Source organism: Halichoerus grypus, chromosome 4, assembly GCF_964656455.1.
Source record: "Halichoerus grypus chromosome 4, mHalGry1.hap1.1, whole genome shotgun sequence".
NCBI classification, from domain to species: Eukaryota; Metazoa; Chordata; class Mammalia; order Carnivora; family Phocidae; genus Halichoerus; species Halichoerus grypus.
Window position 1 is genome coordinate 135,758,000 of NC_135715.1, and position 26,825 is coordinate 135,784,824.

Below are 26,825 nucleotides of genomic sequence, written 5' to 3' on the forward strand. Positions count from 1 at the left end.
AGACCCTCGTACACAGGATAACTGATATTTTCATGATAGGAGAACCCGCTTGTCTCTGTTCTATTTCTCTTGCCAGTGAGGTGATTAGATGTTTGGTTCTGGGTTTACAAATGGGAGTGAAGAAAACAATTGACCTAATGTTGACTTTGGAGTGGAACACTCAATGTAACTTTTTCCCCTCTACTTTGTTCCAAGAAAAATTAGAAGAAAGTGTTTTAAAAGCTGACTGGACCCTCCAAATACATATAAGAAAAAAACAATATTTTAAAATAATATTTCATCTAAAGGATGGCAGAAGAGATGCGCATCTAAAGCACTTTCAAAACATGAGTATCCATCAAGGATGATTAAAGCAGACAAGAAAAATGAATTTAGAAGCTGCCTTTGGATAGCTGGCGTGAGGGCTGGAATCACCCATAAATAACCTTGAGAACTTCCTCAACATGTACAGGAGGAGGCTGTAAACCACCCCCCCCCCCCCCCGGCCTTTTCCTCAGGGATTCCCTAGAGTAGAACGTACTGTTTTTTCCATGGTGTGACCTGATTGATAGTCGCCTAATAACCGATGGAGACCACTCAGATACCTCCCCTTCTGTACGCAGAATAGCAAGTTCAAGGAACCCCACATGGTGAAACAAGTTTTCTCAACTTTCTACTGAACTTAAGGAAAATTGGGTATTGAAGGCTACTTACCTGTCTACTCTCACTCTGCACAATATTTGTCAAAAATATGGAATTTAAGTTTAACTGTACTTTCCATTGTCATCATTCACAAAGGAGTCTTCATTTCATCTCATAAATGTAGACATGTATTACCAAAACAAATTCTGTTGACATAACATTAAAAGAATTGCCAAGTCTCAACTATATAGAACAAACTGAAGGGGTTGCTAGAGGGGAGGTGGGCGGGGAATGGGCTAAAGGGATGATGAGGACTAGGGAGGGCACTTGTTCTGATGAGCACTGGGTGTTATATGTAAGTGTTGAATCACTATATTGTACACTTGAAACTAATATACTGTATATTAACTAACTGGAATTTAAATGAAAACTTGGAAAAAATGGCCAAGGATTTATTTCATTTCATTAAAAAATTGAGACTTTGACTTAAAAATAATTTACAAAATCCTTTCAACTTCCAATTATTTCATTTATTTTTACTTTGGAATACCTTGGGTTCTTGAGTTGAAAAGAGCAAGCTGTTTTTTTGTTTTTTTTTTAACCGGCCTCATTTAAATAAAGAATGATGTGTTTAAATCTAGGGAGACATTTTAAATGTAAGCCAGTCACCCTAGAATGCACCTATATCCAAATATTAGAGTTACCTTTTCTTTTTAACTTTTTATTTTGAAATAATTATAGACTAACAGGAATTTGCAAAAATATTAGAAGGGATTCTGTGTATCCTTCATCCAGCTACCCCCACTGGTGAGATACAGGTATAGGCCAATACCAAAACCAGAAAGTTGACATTGATACATTACTCTTAACTAGACTCTAGACCTTATTCAGTTTCACCATTTAGATTGCTTTTTGGATCTATAGGAAGATCAATACGTTCTAAAAATATCTGAAGGTGTTTGCTTCTAAATGCTTAATATAATTTTTCCTAATAGTAAATCCTATTAAAACTAGATACATAAAGCACTGTTAAAGACTGAACCCTTACAGAAGTCATGAAATTAGGAGGGTATTACTAATAAATTTTGTAATTTTTATAGACATGTATGTTTGTCTTCGTAATTTCTATAAAACTGAATTAGTGGTCATTCAAAATATTCTGACAGTATAATTTCTGTCATTACAGATACTTAGATTCTCATAAAATATGTTTTGTTCTAAGTAGCAAAACAATTTTTTTCTTTTAGAGAGCGTGCACAGGCACACATATACGGGAGCAGGGGGAGGGGCGGAGGGAGAGAGAGAATCCTAAGCAGGCTCCCTCTCTCGGCCCTGAGATCATGACCTGGGCATTGTCAGTCACTTAACCAAAGTATTCTTAATAGGCGCCCCAAACTATTAACAGAAATCCTCAATCCATTGTTGACTACATTTTGGAAAAAAGATAATAAATAATTGACAAAAAGTAATTTTTTGCATCTTATGTAGAAAATGGTGCAGAAAAAGAATATGCTCTTTAAAAAATGTCATGCCTAATTTAGTGGTTGGGAAATATTTTCATTTTAATTTTGGAACTTTTAAAATATTTAAGTTTGAAGTAGTACGGCTAAATCTGTTGCTAGTATCTGGTTATTTCAGGATGTTTTAATGCATTAAGAATGCCCACAGTTCTGTAAACAGGACTTAAATACTTCGGATTTTCTTTTAAAGTACTTCTTAATAAACCAAAATAAACCTTTACATTAGTGTCTGAGTCTAGATTTAACTGATATTTGACCATATGAGATGATCTAAAATAATTATGTCTTCTTTCATAATGTCTCAGATGCAGTAGCTAAGAAGTTTCTCAGTAAGAAAAGATGATAGAAAAGATTAACATCCATCCATATTCATCCAGGTCACATTTCAGTTCTTAGAAAAATGTGAAAAAGTTATATTGAAAATGTTCCCTTTTATGAGAAATTTCCATGGGGTGCATTTAGCTGAGTAATTGCAATCACTTTGTTTCTCTTAGTTGCCAAATATTTTTAAAAAATAAACACCTGATTTTCCTTTTGATCTTCATCAAAAGGTTTCCAGTTCACATTACAGTAAAATAAGAGTACAGCTTACCAGATCTCCTCTATTCTATGTAATCAGTTTAAAATATGTTTAGCATAGCCTTTAATTTGGCGAGGGCTGTTTGTTTAAAGCTTTCAGGTTTTATATATTTTAGTTTATTTTTATTTTAAGGTTATCTGTAATTCTAAATACAGATCCCCATCTGTTTTCTTGCCAGGGCAACTCTTTTTCTAGTTTTATGCGTAGCCTCCCCCAAATCCAACTAAGTTCAGTTTCAGTTTTTTATTTGCAAAACTTCTTTGGTAAACAATACTGCATAATAAATCTTCTTAGTACTTCTTAGTGCGGTGGTTCTCAACTGTCATACCCAGGCCTCTCTTGATAACAGCTCTTCTCATGCTCCCTCTACTTGCTGGAAGTGAAATTCAGATGTAGTACAACCTACCCACACACATTGTACTTTAAAGTCAACATAATGCTCTCATTGTAGTATACAGAAGAAATAAATACGTATTACGGTGTATAAATGTGCAGGCATGACCGCAGGAGAGGAGAAAATGGAATAGTTTCAGAGCTTGTACCTATGGATAAATAGGATTCAACAGCTACAAATGCAGAATGGAGTTGAATTGTATCAATGATTCCAGCAGCATGAGCAATGCTGTTGTAGGTGACATTTTCTAAAAATCTTGGTAAGGTTATGAATAATGCAAAGATCAATCTGCCCTTGATTTATTTTATTTGGTAGTTGCATTCTTAGTTCATTGCATTTTAAATCTGCTCAAAATATACTTTGTGTTTATTGTAAATCAAAGAGAGAGTCTAGAGCCAGAAAAATGATTAAACCTCGTTGTTTGATTGCACAGGGGGCATCTGAAGTTTGGTGGAGTGCAAGGGAGTACTTAGGGATTTACCAACATAGTGAAGGATGTCCAGCATTCTTGACCCGCTCCAGGTGCAACTCTCCAGTCTTTAAAACAAAAATGCCTCCATAGATATCTAAAGAGCCTCCAGGGGGCATGGCAAGTTCTAGAGAAGCACTTCTGTAAAATGTTGGAACAGGACAGATGCTCACAGTGAAATCTTTGTTGTATCCAGCCCTTGTGCTTTAGCCATAATGAGTCATACGTCCAGAATCTCTTATTGGCCAATGAGAAGAGGCACACTTCTTTCAAATGATCTCTGGGACGGTCTGTGCTAAACACGTTTCCAGAGGTGTCACGCCTACCGCCACAGATGAGCTGCTTTCCTAGCTGCCTGGGCTGCGTGCCTATTTCATAGCCGCCTGCGCAAAGATTGGTGGTTTTAGGCCTTGCTCTTCTCCTATTGTAGTTTCCTTCAGACTTGAGTCTATGTTTCATTGTATTTGTTGTGCGGAACCCGACTTCCCCATCCGCTGGGATGCCTTTTTGGAAGAACAGTATTAAAAGTCTCTTTAGAGATATGATGTATTTAAACATAAATTCTCATCTGCCATCTATCAATCAATGGAAGCTTAAAATTTAATGACCTGTTTGTGCTCTAAATGTAACTCTTTTATGAACTTTCAGTGAGGATCTGCTTACCTTCATGAGTAAATCCTTGTGTTGTCTCTCCTTCTCCGTGGTAGAGATTAACCATTCCAAGCAGCTGCCCCAGAAGTTTTGCTGAGCTGTTACGTCAGTGTTGGGAAGCTGATGCCAAGGTATGTAAGTCAGTTTTGTTTTTTTTTTTTGGTCGTTGTTCAGAATTCTGAAATTTCACTTGTTTGTTTGGCTTTGAGTTAAAACTTAGGGTAATGAGAGTCATTACAAAGTAAAGCTAGATTGCTGTTCCTGTGAGCCCCAGATGGACTGTTAAGGCTTTCTGTTGTTATCTGCTTATCTTGATCCTTAGAAATTCATTACTGGCTCTTTCTTACAGCCCCTCTGGCACTCTTGATTCAACAGAAAGAATTGCATTCCTTTGTTTTTAATCTTTAATAAGAACTGTTGCATCTTCGTGTTCTAAAAATGGCCAGCACACAGTGCTTATTCTATGCCAGACACTATTCCAAGCACTTTATGTACATTAGCTCATTTATTCCTCAGAATAGCTCTATGACATAAGTTGTGTTATTCCACCCATTTTCCAGATGAAGAATCAAGGCATGCAGAAGCTAAGTAATGCTCAAGGCCACAGCTAGTACATGCTGAGACTGGAGAATGAGCCCAAGCGGTCTGAACCAAAGACCAGGCCAGAGTAGCACTTCTATTTTATTTTATTTTTTTAAGATTTTATTTATTTATTTGACAGACACAGCGAGAGAGGGAACACAAGCAGGGGGAGTAAGGGAGGGAGAAGCAGGCCTCCCGCAGAGCAGGGAGCCCAGTGAGGGGCTCGATCCCAGGACCCTGGGATCATGACCTGAGCCGAAGGCAGACGCTTAACGCCTGAGCCACCCAGGCGCCCCCAGAGTAGCACTTCTGGAGAAACTTGGTATATACTCCTTGTCCGGATTCATGATGTTTTAAAGCCATCACAACAGAGTTGGAGACATTCCAAAATGTAGACTTTCCTGTGGTTAGCACATCTGAGCATGAAGGCCCATTTCCTTTCCCTGCAAAGATCATTTTAAAAGACTCTTACATACATACGGAAATATTTATGGATAAAATGACAGGCGAATCTTGGATTTACTTCAAAATAAAATGAAAGGACATAGATGGTGGTGTAGATTAAACAAGATTGGCCATGATAATTTTTGAAGCCAAGTGATAAGTATATGGAGGTTCATTTTTTTTTTTCCTAAGAATTTTTAAAACTTGAATACAGTTCAAATCAGTGGGCTGGGTTCACTTCAGCTCCTTCACTGCCAAAGCTGGGAGCAGGGACTGCTTCAGTTTCTCTGCCTTCTCCTTGTCGGTGATGACCACAGTGTAAAGGTATTTGCTGCACTGAGCTTTAAACTTCACAGTATCCTTATTTTTCTTAATCTTGACGGATTTGGCGTCCTTTCGCCTGGCCGTGAGCACAAAGTCCTTGATTTCCTTGATTTCCTCGATTTTGCGAGGCATGGCTACCGGGGGGCGCAGGGGAGCACGCGGCCGGCACCCAATCATGGGTTACCCCGAATTACCCCTTAGTGCCCCGTTTACCGCCCGAAACACTCACCTATATGGAGGTTCATTACATTGTTCTCTCTACATTTGTTTGTTTGAAATTTTTCATAATAAAAAGTTAGTAAAAAAAGACCCTCACAGATTAAACACTGAAAGAAGAGACAGACCCAAGAAAGGAACTGTAATTTTATAGTTCAGATTTGTCCACTCTTTCATGGAAATAGATGTATTGCAAACTGACTTTTTAAATAGAGATCTAAAAACAAAGACTTAGGAATGGAATTTCTTCCTTAATTTAAACCCCGTTCCAATCCGGCCCCCAGGAAGAATGCATGCGGGTAACACACAGCATCTTTCTCTAGTGGGAAGGATGCACAACCGGTAAGTTGGAGTCCTCACCGCGCCGAAGCACACACGTGGCGCAGCACGTGGTTCTGCCCCACCACGTGAGAACAGCTCAACGCCAAGTACAGGGGTCTGGCCGGTAGTGCGGCCGATAGAGCAGCCGGGCGCGCGGACCTGGGAGGCCTCGGCCCCGTGTGTGCCCTGCTGGCTGGGCTGGCCCGGCCGGTGCCTTGTCTCCGAGGAGTTTGTTGTGGGGGCTTCCCGGATTTGCACATTTCACCTTTGACCTGAGAACCAGCAGCCTTAATCTTTGCTTTCACCCCTGTTCATCAAACTACCTTCACCCTTTTTTTTAAAAAGGGGAGTCTTATATTTACTTAGTATTGTTTGTTATTAAAGAATTTAACATTTTTAAATTCTGTTAGTGTTTTTATTTAGTATCACTGTTTTTATTAGCATCCATGACAAAGTTGCATAGGTATGGCATGGTCTGCCCTGCCTCTGTTTAGGTCCTATTATTTTTATTTATTTATTTTTAAAAGATTTTATTTATTTGACAGACAACAGCGAGAGAGGGAACACAAGCAGGGGGAGTGGGAGAGGGAGAAGCAGGCTTCCCGCAGAGCAGGGAGCCCGATGCGGGGCTCGATCCCAGGACCCTGGGATCATGACTTGAGCCGAAGGCAGACGCTTAACGACTGAGCCACCCAGGCGCCCCTAGGTCCTGTTATTTTAGTGTGTGATTTGCAGAATATGGGGTTTTTAAGCATTAAGAGAAATGCCTGCACTTTGTAGCTAATCCAGCAGAAAATATACTCAGCCATTTGCAGGCTTGCTCTAGAACATTTGTATTTTTAAAATGCTATCGTACTACCTTCTCCATACTCTTCCTACCAGTTGTGTCCATTGTGGCATATATAGTCATTTTGGCAGTATTTTTCTGCTACTTAAATAAAAATTTCACCTGAAATTATTTGCATTGAATTAGATTAATGCAACTAGATTCTCTATAATTGCAATTATATTTCAGTATGCAAAGCAGGTTTTGAATTTCTTAATCAGAAACTCTGTACTTCATTAATTAAAATTCTAAGAATATACATTTATGGTGCATTAATTAAATAATAGTGTAAACACCTAACACAGGAAGGACATTAGGCCTGCTGTTGATGCTATGAAGCTGGCATGTCTTTAACATGCAGCAAGTTTATCCTTCTTTAGGACGAGTGGCATCTTGTGTTCTAGCCAGGTGAAGTATAAAGAAAGTTTAAGATTGATTTTTACTTCCAAAATTCAAGGTATTTTATTCTGATACAATTAATACAGCCCCCCTGTATTTAAGTATACACCCCACATTTCCAGCGCTCTCTGTGGCTGATCTCCAGTCAGGCCTTACACACCTTCCTTCCCTGGGCATGCCCTCTTCTTTTCTTTCCTCCCTGAGGTCTTTGCTGGCCCGCCTTCCCTGGCTATTCTATTTACCCCAGCCCATACTTAGTCCTCCTTTTCCTAAACCAGAGTCCGGGCTACTGCCTTACCCTGTGCGGTTGTATTTTTCAAATCTCTCTTCCTACATGGATTGCAGCCTCTTTGAGGGAAGGAAGCTGCTTTTAGCACCTCACACACGCATAGTAAGTAGAGGCCCACTGTGTTGACTGAAGTAGCCAGACCAAGGCACATTTTAGTTCTCTGGCTGTAAGTATGTGGCAGTTCAGGCTCTCGTGGATGCCACTCCTGTGCATACAGAGAGAGCTATCATTGGCTAAACACTTTCATTTCCTTTTTTCTCCTTAGCCCTTATGCTTTACAAACATAGATGAAAATACTCGGCTCACCTGTAGAAAAATGTTCCTTTGCAGTGAGGAGGGGGAAGGGAACACGAGAGGAAGCTGGTGTTGGGTAAATGTCAGGTCATGCCAGTGGTTTACACCAGGTGCTCAGTGTCGTAGCGAAGAGGAGGAGGAAGTAAAGGTGGGTACTGTTTCCAGTTCTAAAATGGCATTTCTAAATAGGAAAAAAAAAAAAAGGCAAAAAAGCCCTGAGTTTGATAGGAAGTAACATCTTACTCTCATGTGATAAAACACATTGGAGGGTTTAAGGGCCTTGCCCCTGATTCAGAAACTTGCTTCCTGTGTGATACTGGGCAATCCATAGTTTTCTGAGATGGATTTTTCTTATCTATAAAATGAAGATAACAAGGGGCGCCTGAGTGGCTCAGTCGGTTAAGCGTCTGCCTTCAGCTCAGGTCATGATCCCAGGGCCCTGGGATGGAGCTCCGCATTGGGCTCACTGCTCAGCCGAGAGCCTGCTTCTCTCTCTCCCTCTGCCTGCCACTCTATCTGTGCTCTCTCTCTATCTCTCTGTCAAATAAATAAAATCTTAAAAAAAAAAATGAAAATAACAAATAATGTATATAGATGCTTAATAGATGGCCCTAGTTGTAATTTTTTTAATGTGAACAAAACCTGTGTAATACTAAAAGGAACCTCCTGGACCAAATATTGTATTCTGCAACCTGAGTATTCATAAAATATCATTACCACAAAATTCTACATTGTTGTTGTTTTTAAAATGTTAACTTTGATAATTTCCATCTGAGAGTATATTCTACCTATAAAATTAAGGTTTTTCTAGGGATACTTGTCACCTAATTTCAAAAGTTTTACTTTATTTCAAGAATGATTAAATGTAGGGAAAAATATTCTTTAAAAATTCATTAGCCTCTCCTGCTTTTCCATGCAAAATGAAAATTCTATATTTATTATATAATTCCTGTGCAAACAGCTCAAACATTTTTCCTTTCACACAGTGACACACAGTAGGAGGAATTAAATGGGAATAAAGTTAAAAGAAGACAAAATATTTTTCAAATTTCCTACTTCAGGCATTTACTTCTTTTATTAGAACGCTTTAATGTGGATCAGATACTTACACCCTCTACTTAAAACACACACAGGCACACATTCCCTTAAGAGTGCAATGAAGGCAGAACTCAGAATAAATATCCCAGTTTTATATTTATATTCCTGAGAAATGGAAAAATCATCTCTCTTAATGTAGGAAGCACTCAAGTCCTGAGAGCAAGCCACCTCAACATTGTTCCTTCTTGTTTTGTGCTCCTAAATTAAAATGCATGTTTTAATTGCTGCAACTGTAATTTGCTCAGAAATGGTATAATTATGAGGCATGATGAAGAGAGAATGTGCATCATCCTTTTATTATCTTTCTTCCATTTTTGTTTTAACCTTTTGTCTCAGCCTTGGCTAGAGTCTAAAGAAACAGACAAGTACAGTTACTGCTAGCTGAAGAAATGCACCTAACCGCTGCTTTTTCATTTCTAGTAAACAGTACCTTAGAGTTTCACAGCTCCAAATGGGTTATGATGTGGAATAAACATTGAGAACAATGAAGTTAAGATGGCTTGAAAATTGGGGAATTTTTCTCTGAGCAAGTGGTTCAGGAAATTGTATTAGTTCTCATAGATTAACTAGGGTTTTCCCCAACATTTTATTATAAGAATTTGAAACCTACAGAAAAGGTGAAAGAATCTTCATGGTGAACACCAGTACACCTACCACCCAGATTCTACCGTTAACTTTTCCTAAATGTGCTATATCCCATAGGTTTTTAAAGGACTTGCCTTTTCCCTTTTAGGAGTCCTTAATCAGACCCAAGAGAGAATTCGTACTTTCCTTACCTGGAGAAAAGCTGTTATTCCAACCTTAGGCCACACGATAGAAAAATGACATCTGACTCTGTTCTTATAAGTTATTGAAAATAGGGAATATGGTCCCCTTCAACCTGAGCAGTCTGACAGTTGTAAAATAACTCAGGACATTGCGTGCCATTTTATTTTGTTGTGGTGCGTCGAGCTTATTGCTGTGCTTGTGGATTTTCTCTTCAAGACTTGCTTTCTTAAGTCCCAACAAGTGATTATTTTCTCTTCCTCAGAAACGGCCATCTTTTAAGCAAATCATTTCAATTCTGGAGTCCATGTCAAACGACACTAACCTTCCCGACCAGTGTAACTCATTCCTGCACAACAAGGCAGAGTGGAGGTAAGTAAGCCTTGTACCAAGTCATGGCCTCTCGCTTTGAAAGACCATGACCAGCTTCACTGAAGAAGAGAACCAGTGAACTTGAGGACAGTCCTGACTTCTAAGCATAACTTAAGAGTTTTGTTTGTTGTTTATGTTAAATTTTTTTGGACATCTAATAAGTCCTCCTTTTCATATGTAAACAAAAAAGCAATCCTCTAAGCTTGTTGCCTTATCATATATCTAAGTATTTGGAAAGAATATTGAAATCACATCTTCTGAGACAAAAGATAGTTACCAGACATTTCTCTGTATTACATGCTCTGTGTTAGGAAGCCTTGGCATCTGTCCAGTGAGAAATAAAAATACTGTTTGCCTAGGGATTTGCAGAGTACTGTATCTGTTGATGGAGGGGGTAGGGAGACTATAAAAACACTTAAAAGAAAACTTTTGATGTTATAAATCCTATTAAATTTTGTCAAGTGTAAAACAAACTTAGTAATGAGAGAATTGTATTGTGTGAGTGGAAGAAGCAAGCCTGGGATGAGACAGTTGAGCCGGGTCACGTGCTGCAGGAATATAAATAGCATGTTTGGGAGCTGACATTATTCCTCCCTGACTCAGCAGAGATTTAAGTAACTTATCTCCGCTTCTGAGAGCCTCGGTGGTAATGCGACGCCTTACGCCACCTGCTGATGCCCAGGGAATACTGCATGTACTCTGAAAACGATGGCGTTGTTTACGCCTGTGATTAGACATTTCCTTGGGTTTTCTGTTTGATTGTGTTTTACAATAACCTTATTTATTTTTATTCCTTTGAACTCTATCCAGGGCCAGTGAGTTAAATGGATTTTTATTTAGGGAAACAAAAGTCATACTGTCTGCTTGAGTGTAGGTATGACGGGTTTTGTTCTGGACTTAAATAATTAACAAAACAAGTAATAACGTTGCCTACAAGATCAGTGGAAATCTAATCAGATGACCCCGCTTTTAAATCCACGTAGGGGATTACTCTAGTACAAAGGCCAATGCTTCACGAGACTCATGAGACCCTTTGTGCTTTGACCTCAGCAGTCTTACCTCAGGAGCATAGTTCTGCCTCTTAATTTCTGGCTTCTGGTCCCTCAACAGATGCGTATTTCTTCCTCATGCAGAGTCCTTGCAAATGCAGTTTCTTCTGTATAAAATTCATCCCTTTCAGCGGCGTACCACCCCCGACACCCACATCCAGCTTGGCTCCTATTCATCATTCAGAGAGCAACTGAAGTAACATGTCTTTAGGGAAATGTTTCTGACCCTAGATAGATGAGGTTCCACTTTATGTGCCCTGAGAGCACCTCCTTCATAGCCACGACTGCTGTTGGAATGAATAAGTAATTCTGTAGTTTGTTGTTTAATCTGTGTCTCGCTGGCTGAAATGTAAATGGGTCAGATAATTTCTTTTGTTCATTACTGTAACTGCAGCATCTAGAATGCGCCTTGAACACAGCAGAGGCTCCATAAATACTAGAGGAAGGAAACACCACGGTGGTAGTAATATTAAAAGACATTACGGTATTACACAAGGGAATATTTGTAAGCTAATTTGCTGACTATGACAAGTGTGCTTCTGACATTCGTTCATTCAGATAGTGCCTGAATCTCTGCCGCGGCAGGGTGCTCCTGTCCTGTGCTGTGGTGGTGAGCAGGAGGGCCCCAGTGCACATGGACTGGGGTGTCTAATGTCAAACTGCTAAATATAAATATACAAGAAACGTTTTAGGACTCTTGATAAGTATGATGACAGAGAAGTACTGGACATGTGAGACTATACAACCATGAAATCTAATCTAGTCTGACAAGGTAATAAAAGGATTTCCTGGGGAGATGCTGTTTGATCTGTTCTCCAACAGATCAGTGGGATTTTAACATTACTACTGATACCCTTGAGATGTAGTATCTCAGATACTGTATATCAGAATATAGGGAGGGAGTTGGTAAGTTTTCGATATAAAAATGTAAAAGCTCCATAGGCCAAAAGCAATCGCCGTCATGGACTTCCAAGACAAAGCCCATACTGCCGTACAGCCATGTCCCCCATATAATAGCTCAGCACGTCTACAGGTTCTTGGTGTCAGGACTCCATTATACTCTAAAAAATTATTGAGGACTACAAAGAGATTTTGTTTCAGTGAGTTACATCTGTCAATATTTACCACACTCAAAATAAGAATGGAGAAAAAAATGTAAATATGTAGTTATTGATTCATTTAAGAAACAATAAATCCTGCCTCTACATTCAGCCTGTGGCCTTGCCACCTCCCGTGAAGCCTCTGGAAGCAGTCTGTACGCTCGTGCGAGAATGAGAGTAGAAAAGGCAAGTCATGGCTTAATGTTACTCTGAAAACAGTTCAACCTCTTGAGTCGTTTGAAAACCTCTCATGGGTCCCCAGATCACACTTTGAAAACCGCTGTAGTAGACAGAGTTACTGTCTTTAAAATAATATTTTAATTATAATCTCATTCTAAAGGACATGAAAGGCATTTCACAAAAGGGGAAATCAAATGGCCAATAAATATATGAAAAATAGTTAACCTCACTTACCAATCAGGTAACTATAAGGGAACATAATTCATTTACCAGATGGGCAAAGTTTTACATTATGAAAATATCCAGCATTATAAACTTTCTAGTATGTTGCTAGTGAAAATATTACCTTTCAGACCCCTCCACCACTACCATTTTATCTCTAAGAAAATAAATGGAAAGGTTGTGCAAGAATGTATGGACACCTGCTTATTAGCACAGCGTCGTTTAGAATTGCAAACTAGAATGGCATAAAGTACAATAAAAAGATTTTTGGGTTTTTGTGGTTTTTATGGTTTTAAAAACTGATGATACCTCCATATACAGAATAGATGGAGCCATTCATGATATAACAGATCTGACAGATGATTTAAAAATAGAGGCACTAGGGTCCAGTATGACTGGAATGATTCCGGTTTTTTGTAAAATAGACATATTTATGTGTATATGCTGTGTGCACATAGAGAAAAGTATCAAAAGGCCAGTGTTACCATTGGATAATGAAATTATGAGAGAGTGGTTTCTCTTTGGATATCTTTCTGTCCTGCAAACCTGGATAGTTGAATAATACATTTTTTAAATGCTTCACAATGAAAAGATGAGGAAAGTAACATTGGTAATACATTAATGTATTTTAGTAAAAAGCAAGCAGTTGCCTAGCTGGCTTCTTCCTTGGCTGTCCTTCAGGAGCTAATTAATCCTGAGGGCTGGTGAGAGAATACCTATCTTTACCTGAACCACTAAACCAGTCTGAGAAGTCGTAGAGCTGTTTTAACTGAACTTGGCAACTGGTTAAAAACATAGGGGGTAGTAATGATAATGTTAATTAGAGTCACAATACACACAGCTGTCATTCATTATATTCTTACCAGATGCTTGTACTTTATCTGGATCATCTTGTTTTAATCCACATGGCCATCCTAACTTCTTTCACAGATGTAAAATCTGAGGCCTGGACAGGTTGGGTCACCTGTCCCAGATCACACCGTGTAAGACAGAGCCAGTGCTAGAACCCACATGGTCTGGTCCCACAGGCCTGCCGGGGCACACAGTCTATGCGGTGCTGTTCCTGGACCCCCACGGCCAGTGCCAAGCCTTCCACTCATTAGCACGCGGAGTTCACTTGACTCGATTCCTTTGCGCAAAGAGAAATACTACAGAGCATGATTACTTTAGGTTATGATTAAGACAAAACAACTATCCTACTCTATGCCACATACTAGAAAGAATTAAATGCTTTGTCAGATCATCTGGATATTTCTAAGAACACCACATTCAGACTGTTCCCTTTTGTCTGGTGTCTGAAACCACGTGACTAGGGTCGAAAGCATGTGTAGGAAATCTGGTGTTTCTGGCAAACGCTTGTTTTCTGGTAGAGCTTCCTTACACATAGACCCGATGAAACATCCTGTTTTAGAGAATTAGATGATTCTTAAAATTGTTTTTAAAACTAGGTTATTAAAAACCACATAAACTATGTTTTTTCCTTTGACCTATTAGATGATAGGAAAGAAATCTGTCAGGCATTTCCTTGTTCATCATATCTTTAGCTTGTCTCTCCTTTTATTGACTTATTAGCAATAATAGCAGTGAGTATTAAGAACAGGAAATGTGTCACCCTCTTGGTCATGTTTGCAATTTTCATTGCCCCATGTGACTGTCTCCAGACCTGTGGTAATCCGCACTGAGCAAGCTTTGTGGTGCTGGGATGGCGTGTTCGGAGCTGGGCCTCTTGGCAGAATACTTTGCTGGTTATCGTCCTCCTTGGTGATCAGAATACTCTTGCTGTGGCATGCCTTGTTAAAAACAAAAAACATCAAAAAATGTAATCTTTGCAATTCGGATATTAGCACCAATCATTTAATATATAACATTACTATACACATTACCTATTTATCGTCATGTATAATATGGCTGTTTTTACAAATTGACCTTAAAAAGAGAATTCCAGTTCACTCTGTTTTTGGCATATGGAGAATTGATACTAGGGGAAGTCAACCTTAGTTAGACTTGGGTTAAGAAAAAAACCATAATTTTCATCAACTAAAACACTTTTTTAAAACACTTTTATTTATCGAACAGGAAGGTGATATAGGTACATCAACAGATGCTTCTGATGCAAACCAATGCATGGGCAACACAGGGAGCAGCGAGGGGGGCAGCTGTCGTGATGCCCCCCTGGGGTCTGCGTTGCATCCGACACTCCCTGCAGACCCGGGGCGCCTGGGGGCGCAGAGCTGGAAGTGCTGAGCCTGAGGAGATGGGTTGAGGAAGCACATTTTACTCAGTGTTTGGTTTTCTGTGTCGCAGCTTTCAGCTTACTTAACTGTTGATCTGTTCTCCAGAAGGGCTCAAAATCACAGTCGGCTCCCAGAGCTGAAACTTGGCTTAAATGACGAGGGAACTCGAGTGTGCTGGCCGTGTACCCTGACCAAACAGTCTGGGCGCGCTCCGTCTCTGGCAGGGGTGCGGGTGGCGGGGGGCGGAAGCACCGAGCACAGCGCAGCCCCAGGCCCCGCCGTCTGCCACGGAGCGTGCTGCCCCCTCCCATCACCCGCTGACCCCCTCCGTTTCCCAGGGTGGCTCGTCCTTCCTTCCTTGGTTACAGAAGTTTCACCTAAGGTTTTCCACAGTGGTTTTTCCCCCTCAGTCCTCCATTTGGAAAATAAACGCAAACTCATCTCTGAATGGGCATAATGCTCTTGTCAGAAATACCCAGAAATATACAATCTGGATTTTATGACAGTCATGATTCTGAAAGATTGCTGACTTAGTGCCTTTCTTTAGGGTATGTAGTATGACTCTATCGTTCTATTATTTTCAAATGGCACCAGGAAAAGGGCTGGAGCGCTGACAGCAGATGCTTTGACACTCTCTTGCTACCTCCCCGGCGCCGAGGTATACCTTTCAGACAGCCAGGGAAGCAGAGTGCCGGGCCGAGATCCAGACCCCCCTCACTAGCTGCTCCCTGTCTTGGATGTTGCCAGTTAATGCCCACAGCATTTTTGTTTTCATTTAGTTCTCATCCACAAGGGCATTGGAATAAGATGGCTGTGTATTCTAATTTTCCCAGGAGCTAAAAGGCAGATTTGGGTCACATAGGTCTGGGGCAGTACCTTCCCTAGTCAGGGTCCCAGCCAGCCTCATGCCACGGGTACAGGTCTGGCTCAGTGGCACCCGGAAGCAGCACGTAGTTAACCTCCAGCCATCAGCTGCTTCCAGGCCTTTCAGAAACCCAAGGGAAGGCACTTCCAGCTCTCAGAGCGTAACTGAGGCTTACACACTGTGACAGCCTTGAAGGAAGACAGCTTGTGTTGAGCGATGTCAACAGTTCATTTTCTACAAAGGACGGGTTCCTAGAACTGGACAAATTCCAAGGGGTAAGCTTGGTTGGCCTATTGAAACTAAGGAGGGAACTTCCATAAAAATGATTAGACTTTGAAAAGAATCTTAGAGTTCATCTGGCCCACACTTGCCTGATTATAAAAGTCACCTGGGTCTTTTATTAAATAATGGAAATTCCTAGGCCCCACCCAGCCCTACTGAATCATGAGCCTTAAAGAAGGGTCCTGGGAATCTGTGTTTTGTTGTATATTTGTTAACAAGCTGCCCAGGTAGTTATTAGGATCAGGCAAGGGGGGAACCCTGATGTAAGATAATCATCACCACCTAGAGCTGAGGAAACTGGGTCAGTTAATCAGTTGACTGAGGCACCCAGCTAGGGAATAAGCGAACGTGAGTTTACTGGTGATGTGGTGTGGATCACCTAACCTGAATATCATTTTCCCCGTCTGTATGGGATTAGTACCTGTTTCTGGGGGCTGTTACAAGAATAAGATGAGATACTGTGTAATAGTGCTTTCTGAACTGTAAAGGGCTACCTGAAGGTCAGCATTCCCTAACTAGCTAACCCAGGATGCAGCTCCATAGCTCAGGCTCTACCCCAGGGGGTCTTCAGTGCTTCGTTAAAGAAGTGATTTTAAAGAAGTGTTTTGAACTTCTTTTCCCAAACTAGAAACTACCTGTTGATTTTGCAGGATATGACAGATTTTCTTCTTTGATAGTTGACTGTTTGGTTTAGAAGCACGTTTTCCCAACCTCACAGAAAAAAAGGATCAGATTGACGGTTACCAGAGGTTGGGGGGGGAGGGCATAGAGGAGGAAGGTGGTCAAAAGGCATAAACTTCTAGTTACAAGATACATAAGTCCAAGGAATGTAATGTATAGCACGATGACTATAGTCTAATGTATTATATATGTGAAAGTTGTTTAGAGAGTCAATCTTAGAATTCTCATCACAAGAAAAATTGTTTTTTTGCTTTCTCTGTATGAGATGATGGATACTAACGAAATTTATAGTCGTCATCATTTCACAGTATGTGTAACTCAGATTAGTATGCTGTACACCTTAAACTTCCACGGTGATGTAGGTCCATTATATCTCAATAAAACTGGTGAAAAATAAAAGCGCAAATGTTAGCCTTTTACAGTGATTAAGCATTCTGATGAACCACTAAGCGTTTACTAACTCTTGAGCAAAGCTGAGACTTAAACCAGTCATCCCTGTGCAGGTGCGAAATCGAGGCAACTCTCGAGAGGCTGAAGAAACTCGAACGGGACCTCAGCTGTAAAGAGCAAGAACTCAAAGAAAGGGAAAGACGTCTGAGGATGTGGGAGCAAAAGCTGACGGAGCAGTCCAACACCCCGGTGAGTGCTCCCACCAGGGTGGCTCAGCCCCCCACTTAGAAGATGTAGCCGAGCGGGGCAGCATGGCAGCCCCCCCCCGCCCCCCCCACTGCCACCACCTCACTTGCTGCCTTCTGCCTGCACGGGAACGGGGCTGCGTTGACACTCAAGTAACACGCAGATCTAATTTCAATTAACAAAATGCCAGAAATTTAAAAGAAAAGCTTAGCCTATTTCTGGCTCTTTCTCTAAGAACTGTTATTATCAGTGTGTTTGTATATTAGAATTACAAAAATAAAATGCAGTGTATTTTCATACCATCTGTTAGATCCCCAGAACATGTGCCTAAAGGCTGATTAACTCCATGGAGTCCATCAGTAATTAATAAGCGTAATGCCGCGGCAGCTAGCTGTCCAAGAGTCTTGATGTGGCAGAACTTAACCAAGTTTTCCTCCTAAAAGAAAGCAAACTTAGTGACATATAAATGACAAGCATTAATATTCCTCGCTCGATTTAGTGTTATAATCATTGCAGCAAGAGATTGGAAAAAGACTTCCCTTGGGACAAGCCTCCAGTATTTACTACACTTAGGAAATACCTTGGTTTTCTTCCAAGTCTTCTATTTAGAGGAAAATAAAAATTCTTTTTAAGGATTTCACTAGTTACATATTTAGCTTGTGCCTATATCTTGCCATGATATATTAAAGTCTAATCAAATTTTAGGATTCTTCCCTATTTTGAATGATTTATCATTTCAGGAATTAAGTTTATCATTGGCTTTTCCAGGGTTCTTAATGGGTAATAAATCACAAGTAACGGTAAAATTAGAGGTAATCTTGTTACGTATCTTAAATTCATTTTTGATAGTTGCTGTGGCAGTTATATCCAAAAAAATACTTAAATGCCCTTCACTTTGTAATCTTCAAAAAGGTTTCCTATTTTTAAAAGCCTTAATCTTCATTAAGCAGCCAGTGCCCAGGTGCAAAGTATTTTCCAGTGTCTAAAGAATAAAAGAGTTTGCCTCCTTTTCCAGTTCATGTGGAGAAGCAACCTGATACCCAGAAAAGGGAAATACAGTGAAGTTAAATGTTTATTATCAGATTTAACTTTTTCCGAAATGACTTTGGCTGTGCAGGGATTTCCAAAGTAAGAACTGAATTGCTATATGTAAGACTACCGTGGGACATTAAAAGGTACCACATTTTATAAGTTCAGTGAATTTAACTTGCCTCCCAAGAAGGAAGTCGAGGGAAGTCTCCTGTTCTGGTTGAATTGGTACCAACCGGCAGACTCAGAAAGCATTACCCTAAGGGTCTGCAAGGAGCACTGCTTCTTCCCAGAGCTGAGGAGAGGCAGAAATATGGCTGTCTTCTGAAGGCTGAGAGGTGTTTTTTGTTTTTTGTTTTTAAGTACATTGAAATCTTAAGCTATAAAGCACTGCATGGCTTGACTCCTTCTAAATGTAGCATTGTAAGAAAAAACTTTAAACTACCTGTTACAGTATGCCTTAGAATCTTTCTTTGGTTTATTGGCATTAGTTTTGCTAAGAAATCATGGGCTGCCTTGCACACATTATTGCTATTAGTAACATTGTTGTGTAATACATAATGAAACCGTAGGAGTGCTCAGTAGGTTATATGCTTGCGTTTTAACTCCAGAAAACTTTCTGTAAAGGACCTGCTCTGAAGGCTACCATCTAACAATGGACAGCATGAAGCATGGTCTCAGATTTTTTTTTTCTTTCTTTTCTTTTTCTTTCTTTTTTTTTTTTTTTTTACCTATGAGGGCTAAGTTTTCTTTCTTACAGTACTTGCTTTTAATGTCTTTTCTGCTTAGAGCTGGTATTTCTGAAGGAAAGAAAGTTTGTGCTCAGGTATTTTCTAAGTAGGTATTTTCTTTTATCCTTACATCAGTTTCTAGTTGACTTTAAATGAGGTTTCTGAGAGAAAGATAAAACAAACCTTTTTAAAAGGAAGTAGCTGGAGGCTTAGGCTTTCCATATGTGTGTAGCCTCATCTTAATTATAAAAGTTTAACATTTATGTAACTTCATAAAAGATGGAATTATTGGATTTCTAGGAAGGACACTATTATCTTTCCTGAAATTAAAACATTAGTTGAAGGTATCTGGGAAGATGAATTCTCCATACATAAATATGGACAATGTTTATTTTTTAATTATTGTTGTAGCTTGATGTAAAAATTTTCTTTTCAAAATAAAAACTTATTTGAGAGACAGCTGTTGAGAACTTAACATAATGTGAGGAAGGACCCATGAAATAATAAAATAAATCAGCAACAAAGCGCTCCCTAAGAGAATCTAACATTTGAAAACAAATCTGAAAAGCTGGGAAGTTTGACTGCAAGGGAAGTAATATCCTGTTTCCAGTGTTAAAGGATCTAAAGCAATTTTTTTCTTCCATATAACTGGTACTTTTTAGCTGAAGCTAATGAAGTTGTTATTGAGCTAACAACTCTGGAGATCTTTTCCTAATAGAGTAAGATATTTTTTAAAAAAACTTGTGACTCCAGGGGGCGCCTTGTTGGCTGAGTTGGAGGAACATGCGACGCTTGATCTCTTGGCGTCATGAGTTCAAGCCCCACATAGGTTGTAGAGATTACTTTAAAAAAAACAAAAAACAAAAAAAACGTAAACAAACAAACAAACCCAAAAACTCCAATTTAAAAATTAGGAAATCGGCCTTAAAATGTATCTTTACACCCAGGATGTAAAGGTCATTCCATATGTTACTTGTATATTGTTTATCATAAATTTACCAATATTTAAGCAATACCAAAAATATAAGCCTCAGTTTGCTTATTCCTCAAAAGAAGCAGCAGGAACACTTTTTAGATCTTGACAATTCTACCTCTGAAATGAATATGATCAATACTTATGGGAATAGGTTAGCTGTTCAAAATAATTACATAAGGTAGAAAATAGATGTCAGTGTCCATGGTGAGAGGGGGAATTCCTAGAAAACAAATTTTTCTAAAAGGACACTTAGAGAATAGAGCACAAGGTAACAGTCTAAATTAATACTAATTCCCTCTCCTCCCAATTGTCATTTGTATTTACGTACTTGTTTATAACTTAAGTATTAGAGACAGATCTAGAGTTTGTTTACATGTGAATTATGTCATAAGTTGAATAGCATTATATCTGGCTGTAATAAATAATAAATGGAAACCAGTGAATTCTAGACTCATTTTTAGTTTAGTGTCAAATAGTAATCTAGATAAAAAGGAGATCAATGGCCCAGATTTCCATAAAAGGGTATTTACCACTGAACTGTTTCCACGCTTCCTCTAAGCTTTATTCTTTGGTACAACATTTCTTGATTTTTTACTTGAGATTTAATCTCTACTTATTTTTTTTTTAATTTAATAGTTAGCTAAATGTTTCTGTGAAAGTGAAATTGGGAAAAATTAAGTGCAATCCTCAAAACTATTTTAAGTGCTATGAGGGCTTAAAACTTGCAACTTCCTTCCCATTTGAAATTTGGCCTGCCATGATGCTTTGCAAACTTTTGGTTGTGATTTACTCTGTCATTTACAAATTATGGCAAATATGCTGGAGCCAAACCTGCCATTAAATAAATTCTCACATAATTCCCTACATTCATTTGTTTCACTAATCATTTACCTTCGGTGCAGCACCCACTAATTTTGTGGTATCTGTTTCCTTTATTTAAATTGGTCCTAATTTCTCTTTTTACTTCTGTCCTTTCTTTCCTCATGATAGCTTCTCTTGCCTCTTGCTGCAAGAATGTCTGAGGAGTCTTACTTTGAATCTAAGACAGAGGAGTCAAACAGTGCAGAGATGTCATGTCAGATCACAGCAGCAAGTAACGGGGAGGGCCATGGCATGAACCAGAGTCTGCAGGCCATGATGCTGATGGGCTTTGGGGATGTCTTCTCAATGAACAAAGCAGGAGCTGTGTTGCATTCTGGGATGCAGATAAACATGCAAGCCAAGCAGAATTCTTCCAAAACCACATCTAAGAGAAGGGGGAAGAAGGTCAACATGGCCCTGGGGTTCAGTGATTTTGACTTGTCAGAAGGTGACGATGATGATGATGATGACGGTGATGAGGAGGATAATGACATGGATAATAATAGTGAATGAAACCAGAAAGCAAAGTAATAAAATTGAAAATGTTTGGAAAAACGAAAGAAACTTGCTATCTCAGTCTGTACAAAAACCAGTAAGGAGGCAGAAAACGAAGCACTGAATTTGTAGGCCAATCACATTTCTATGACAGTCATTTCTTGAATGATTTTACTTTTTTTTTCTGCTTACAGAAAAATGGGGGGCGGGGGGGAATTAAGCCAGAAAGGTATATTTAATGAGTCAGCAAATGTGGTGCCTGATTATAGAAATTTGTGATTCTATTACAATATAGTAGTTTTAACTAATTACATTCTGGCTTTTTTTTTTTTTTAAACAAATACTTTAACGTTTGTATTTGATTTGATTTCATTTATTTAATTGCTTAAGAAGACTTACATTTTGAAAAAGCACTCTTACCTCCTCTAATTCTTCTTTGACACTGATTTTCCTGTAACACACTACATTTTTTTTCTTATGGTAATACACTGCACTGTCAGAAATAATTGATAGTGACTACAAAATCTAACAATAAAAAAATTGAGATGAAAGAAGGCTCTAACAAATACTTCTTCCGAAATACCGAAATGCCAAGAATTTTCGATCCTTAATGGCACAACTACTCACAATAAAATCTGAGAGATGTTCTCAATGGTACATTGGGAGAAGAAATGCTCTAATTTGAAACCAACAGCAGATGTTGTAGGCTTTCATACCAGTGCTAGTCCTGGAAGCTTCTGAATAACACACAGTCATCTAAGGCTTAGTTTATAAAAGGAGAAAGAGATGGTCTTAAAGGGCTACTTGTAGGCTGATACCAAGTGCTGACACAGACCCGCTGTGCACCCCCGTGCGGTGTGTATGTGTTTGTTTTCCGGAGGGGCAGGAGCATCCTGGGTTCTAGATATATGTATAAAGGTTTTAAAGAGGGAACTAAAAGATTATGAAAGGAATAGCACAGATAAGTTAAACTTACTGAGACAGAAGTACCAGATGAAGGGTCCTTTTTAGATCAAATCCAGCCTTCCAGAGTTGTCTTTTTTTTTTTTTTTTCTTTTAACCCTGACTCAGCCATGCCAGTGTTAAACGGAAGTAAATGTAGGTGCTCCTCCGATAACCTAGTTCACCAGAGAAATATTCTCAGAATGTTATATTTGTCAAAGCTTGTTTAAACTATAAAACACTGATTAAAAAACTACAAAATATTTGTAGTCATATATATGTACGCATACACACACACATGCACGCGCGCGCACACACACACAGAAAGGCAAAGGCACAAAAACTTTTTTTCACTCTGTATTGGAAAGAAGTGCCATTCATTTGACTATTAAACTAAAATACTTCTGGTGGTTCTTTTTATGGGAAAATTAAGAAAGGATATCATCATAGATATTATCTAATACTATTTCCAACTATATTCAATCATAAAAAGCCTCTTGAAATTTAAAACATGACATGCTTCTAATCCCTATTAACAGCTGAAAAATATCACAAAATGATCAGTACACTGTGCCAGCTTTATTTGGAGAAAAATAACTATTAAAATGTTCTGGGTGTGAAATGTAGAACAGTCTATATACTATACACAGTGAGATAGAAGAATCCGGAGTCAAATTAGGATTCAGAACTGCCGTGTAATCTGTTAAAAATTATTTAACCTCCGTGTGTCGGTCTGCTCATTTTTGACATGGGAATAATAACAGGACCCACTTGAAAGGACTGTTGTAAGGATGAAATGAAATATTACATGTAAAGCACTTAACACAGTACCAGGCCCATGGTAAGTGGTCAGTTAATTTTAGCCAGTGAAAAGATACTAAAAAAATAAGTAGTTACAGTAACCTGGAAAACTAAACTATCAATTTCAAGTCATGTTTGTTGAGTAGTAGGAGATGGAAGTTAAAGTGAATAGCTTTCAGGAAAGATATAAGAGAACATTCTTAGAATATATACTATATAAACAAATTTAATCTGTTGCTCTTTGAAGCCTCTGTACCTGAGGCGTTCGCAGGCCCTGCCTCCACCCACAGACTAAGTAGAAACAGAAGGACTAGGTAGACCTTTCCCCTAGAGGATGGGCTCCCTAGTAGCCAGTGTGGTACACCTTCTGTCCATGCAAACGTACACAGATACGTGCTCACCGCCAGCTAGTCCTGGCGGCACCCAGGCACGAGCACATCCACACATCCTGTCTGTGCTCAGCAGAGATGTGCCCCCTCCCTCAGGCTGAGCCCCTCAAGCAGAACATCTGGGAGTGCAGCAGAGGGATGGTTTTCAACTCTCGACTTTGCGGCATGTCCAGGTCTAGCAACCTGAAGGAGAGAGCCAAAGAGGAAGCAGTTTAAAAGCCTCTTGCACATCTTTCTGGGTAAAGATAGTTATTCGTTCCACAGATACTCATTGAGCCCCTCTCTGTGCCAGGTACTGTTCAGGGGACCAGCTAGAGGGGAATGCTTGCGCTCATGGAGCATCCGTGCCGGCGAGCACAGAGGCTGACAATCAACAAAACAAATGCCTTACGTTATGTAAATGTTTGACAAGAGCATGCTGAGAAGGGGAGCAGGGGAAAGAGGATAACACACACAGGGGAGTGTTGCGGAGTTTACACTGGGCAGAGAAGGCCTCACTGACAGGGGAATCTCTGGGCTGATATTGGGATCTGTGCACCTTACATAAGAATCTAAACCCTGTCTCTCCTATATAAGAATCATCAACAAAATTAGAACATATAAACAGAATGAAACTGACATTTTTCTTCATTTACATATAAACCTATTGTAATTACACATAAAATTTTGGTGCATTAATAAAAGGAGCCAATTAGGGCCCAAAGTGAAAGGTAATAGGACTCTCTATACTCAGACCAAGGTTTACCATTAATTAGGTAAGATTTCCCCGATCTCTCAAGTGCTGCCGTTTTCCTCACCAGTATTCCAGAGATGGTTGTAGCTCAATACTCTTACCACGAAGAAAGCTCAGGGATTTAGGATACAGCAGAATTGAAAGCTTCAGTGATAAGCATGAAATTGTTCTCCACCTGGCATTGTATTTTAATTGCCACACAGCATTATTTTACTCTGTTCCACATCAGTGTCTTTCTACGGTTTTGAACATCCCTAAAATCTGAATCATATAAACAGAATTTTAAAGGAGTCTCACTCTGTGAAGATTATGTAGAAGACTTTTAGACTCTATTATTAGTTTTATTACTTTTTAAAAGAACTGTTTATTACATAGAATTTCTAAAGATGATGTTAATTGTGCAGCTTCTAATTCACTTTTCAGATCAGTTTTTGAAATGGCAAATTACTGATGTTGGATGTATTTCCAGTTACTTGACTTACAAGAATGTACATTTATAAAGAGAATAATTAAAGAAACACTAAGAAATTTAAAGATTCAAAATGATAAACTCTGTAGTAATAATTGTCAGAGCCATACAACTGAAAATATAACTACTCTTTTTCATCTTTTTTTCTGTATTCATATAGTCGATCATACAGATCATACACTTTCATCTGGGGCCCCTAATGGTGTTCGCGAGTGCTGGGACAGAGTTTGGGTTGTCACAGGGACTGGGCGTGTGTGAAGTGCCCAGCGCCAGGGGCAGCCCCACCCAGTGAAGAACTCCATCCACAATACCAACAGCATTGTCCCTCCCCCCACTGAGAAACTTGCTAAACCTGGCAGTTTTAGAGTTCTACATCTCATTTCCCACCTAAACAAACTTGCTCAAGTCAAAAGATGCAGTTTCAAAATGACAACTGCTATACAGTATGAATTTTATAGGTTGGTGACATTTATCTTAAATCCCCACCTGTAGAAAAATGGGTTCTTTCCCCTGAAGAATGCTGGTGGAAACTTTATAAAATAGCAAAATGTATTTGGGGGAGGGGGTCATTCTCCTATTAGACTAATTCCAAAATAAAAAAGAAACCCATCACCGAGGGAGGTTAATTTAAAAGGACTCTCTGTTGTAAAATCACATTTTAATATTCTACATTTCATAACCAAGGGGAAGTGGTTGAAGGCACAGAGCACACTTGTTTTGGATGGTCTGGCAATGTTGAGGGCCGCGTGCAGCCAGTGATTTTTAACACGCAGCACATCTGTTAGACTTCAGCAACAGCTGAGGTATTCAGAACGGATCCCCCTTAAAATCAAGGAATCGGAGGTAAGATGTGGGAGAGAGCCAGAAGGACTTCTCATAGCACTGTGATGTGTACATAACTTTATTTTTCAGAGTGCTCACTGAGCATTTCATAAAAGATCATTTTAAAAGCTACTCTGAGTTAAATATTGATACCCTTTTTGGTTTTTGGTAACACTAGACTCACTGCGGGCCTGTTACACCGGGCATTGTCTCACCACACCACGTTTATGGTAGAGCCTCATTTTTCTATAATCAGGCACCTTTTGCTGCTTTGGAGTCAGACTGCTTTCCTGTTCTGACTTTAAGCATCGCCAGAGAGAAGAATCTGTTCTGTTCTTTGGGTCGTGGCCCAGCCTGCAAGCGGTAGCATTTCTGTGATGGAAAAGGAGTGTGTAGCAGGGAACCTGAAGGGCTGCGCCGTTCCCTCGGGCTGCAACTGAGTTGCATTCTGTGGCCTGGGAGGAGCTTTCGGGCATGTGATTACTGACTTTACAACTAGTGTTTTCAGCACCTACATTAATTATTTTATATGATGTGCAGAATAGCTTATCTTTTACCGTCAGATACAATACACTGCACATACTGCTTTTGCGCTCTTTTAAAAAATTTGTACTAAATAATAGGAAATATTTATATTCTTTGAGTGTGCGCTTCGAATACAGGATGGCGTTATCACTTTATTTTTTTAACAAAACCTTTTCCTCAGCTATTCTATTACAATGTTATTCTGAGCAAATCCTATGCCATATATCTTGTATAATGTTTTATGGAAGATTACATTTCACTCGTGTGTGGTAAGACTACTCATTATCGATTTCGTAGTTGGAATTTGATATTCCAGCACAGAGTCCACAATGTATTCAGAAATCCAAGTTGGTGTCATACATTTCATTTTGATGTGAACTTTTCTTTGCTTTTCTTTGTTTTAAGACTCCGTTTTGCAATAAACGTTTTGACAGTAAATCCCTTTGTAATGTGTTGCTGTGTATATTAGATCTTTGTTAGATTGGATTCCCAACATCCTTGGGAGGAATCACTGTCACATGCATGCACACGAATGTGAGCTTTTCTCTCCCGACATCAGTTGGGTATAAATAACGAATTTGCAAAGTGATGGGACAGTCACAAGGTGGATTTTTTTTTTAATCCCCAAAGAACGAAAG

General features: G+C 39.3%; 1 protein-coding gene, 1 long non-coding RNA gene and 1 pseudogene across 9 annotated transcripts in view; 1 reads left to right on the forward strand and 2 right to left on the reverse strand.

Moving 5' to 3' along the window:
* Positions 1–26,825, forward strand: part of MAP3K20 (mitogen-activated protein kinase kinase kinase 20) — a 180,929-nt gene that overhangs the window by 116,450 nt on the left and 37,654 nt on the right. For 7 of the 8 annotated variants that reach the window (XM_036084812.2, XM_036084813.2, XM_078071002.1 and 4 more), the window contains exons 9-11: positions 4,292–4,366; positions 10,059–10,165; positions 17,282–17,417. In XM_036084812.2, the coding sequence (XP_035940705.1) occupies positions 4,292–4,366; positions 10,059–10,165; positions 17,282–17,417 (318 nt within the window). Of the gene's footprint in view, positions 1–4,291; positions 4,367–10,058; positions 10,166–17,281; positions 17,418–21,140; positions 26,626–26,825 lie in introns of those variants that run through there. The other variant, XM_036084815.2, reaches the window with a different exon arrangement.
* Positions 4,962–10,087, reverse strand: LOC144381625 (uncharacterized). The gene is made up of 3 exons (XR_013447213.1): positions 9,805–10,087; positions 7,943–8,111; positions 4,962–5,260 (listed from the first exon to the last, which is right to left on the reverse strand). It is a non-coding gene; the product is annotated as an uncharacterized LOC144381625 (long non-coding RNA).
* LOC118531034 (large ribosomal subunit protein eL38 pseudogene) lies at positions 5,425–5,808 on the reverse strand (annotated as a pseudogene).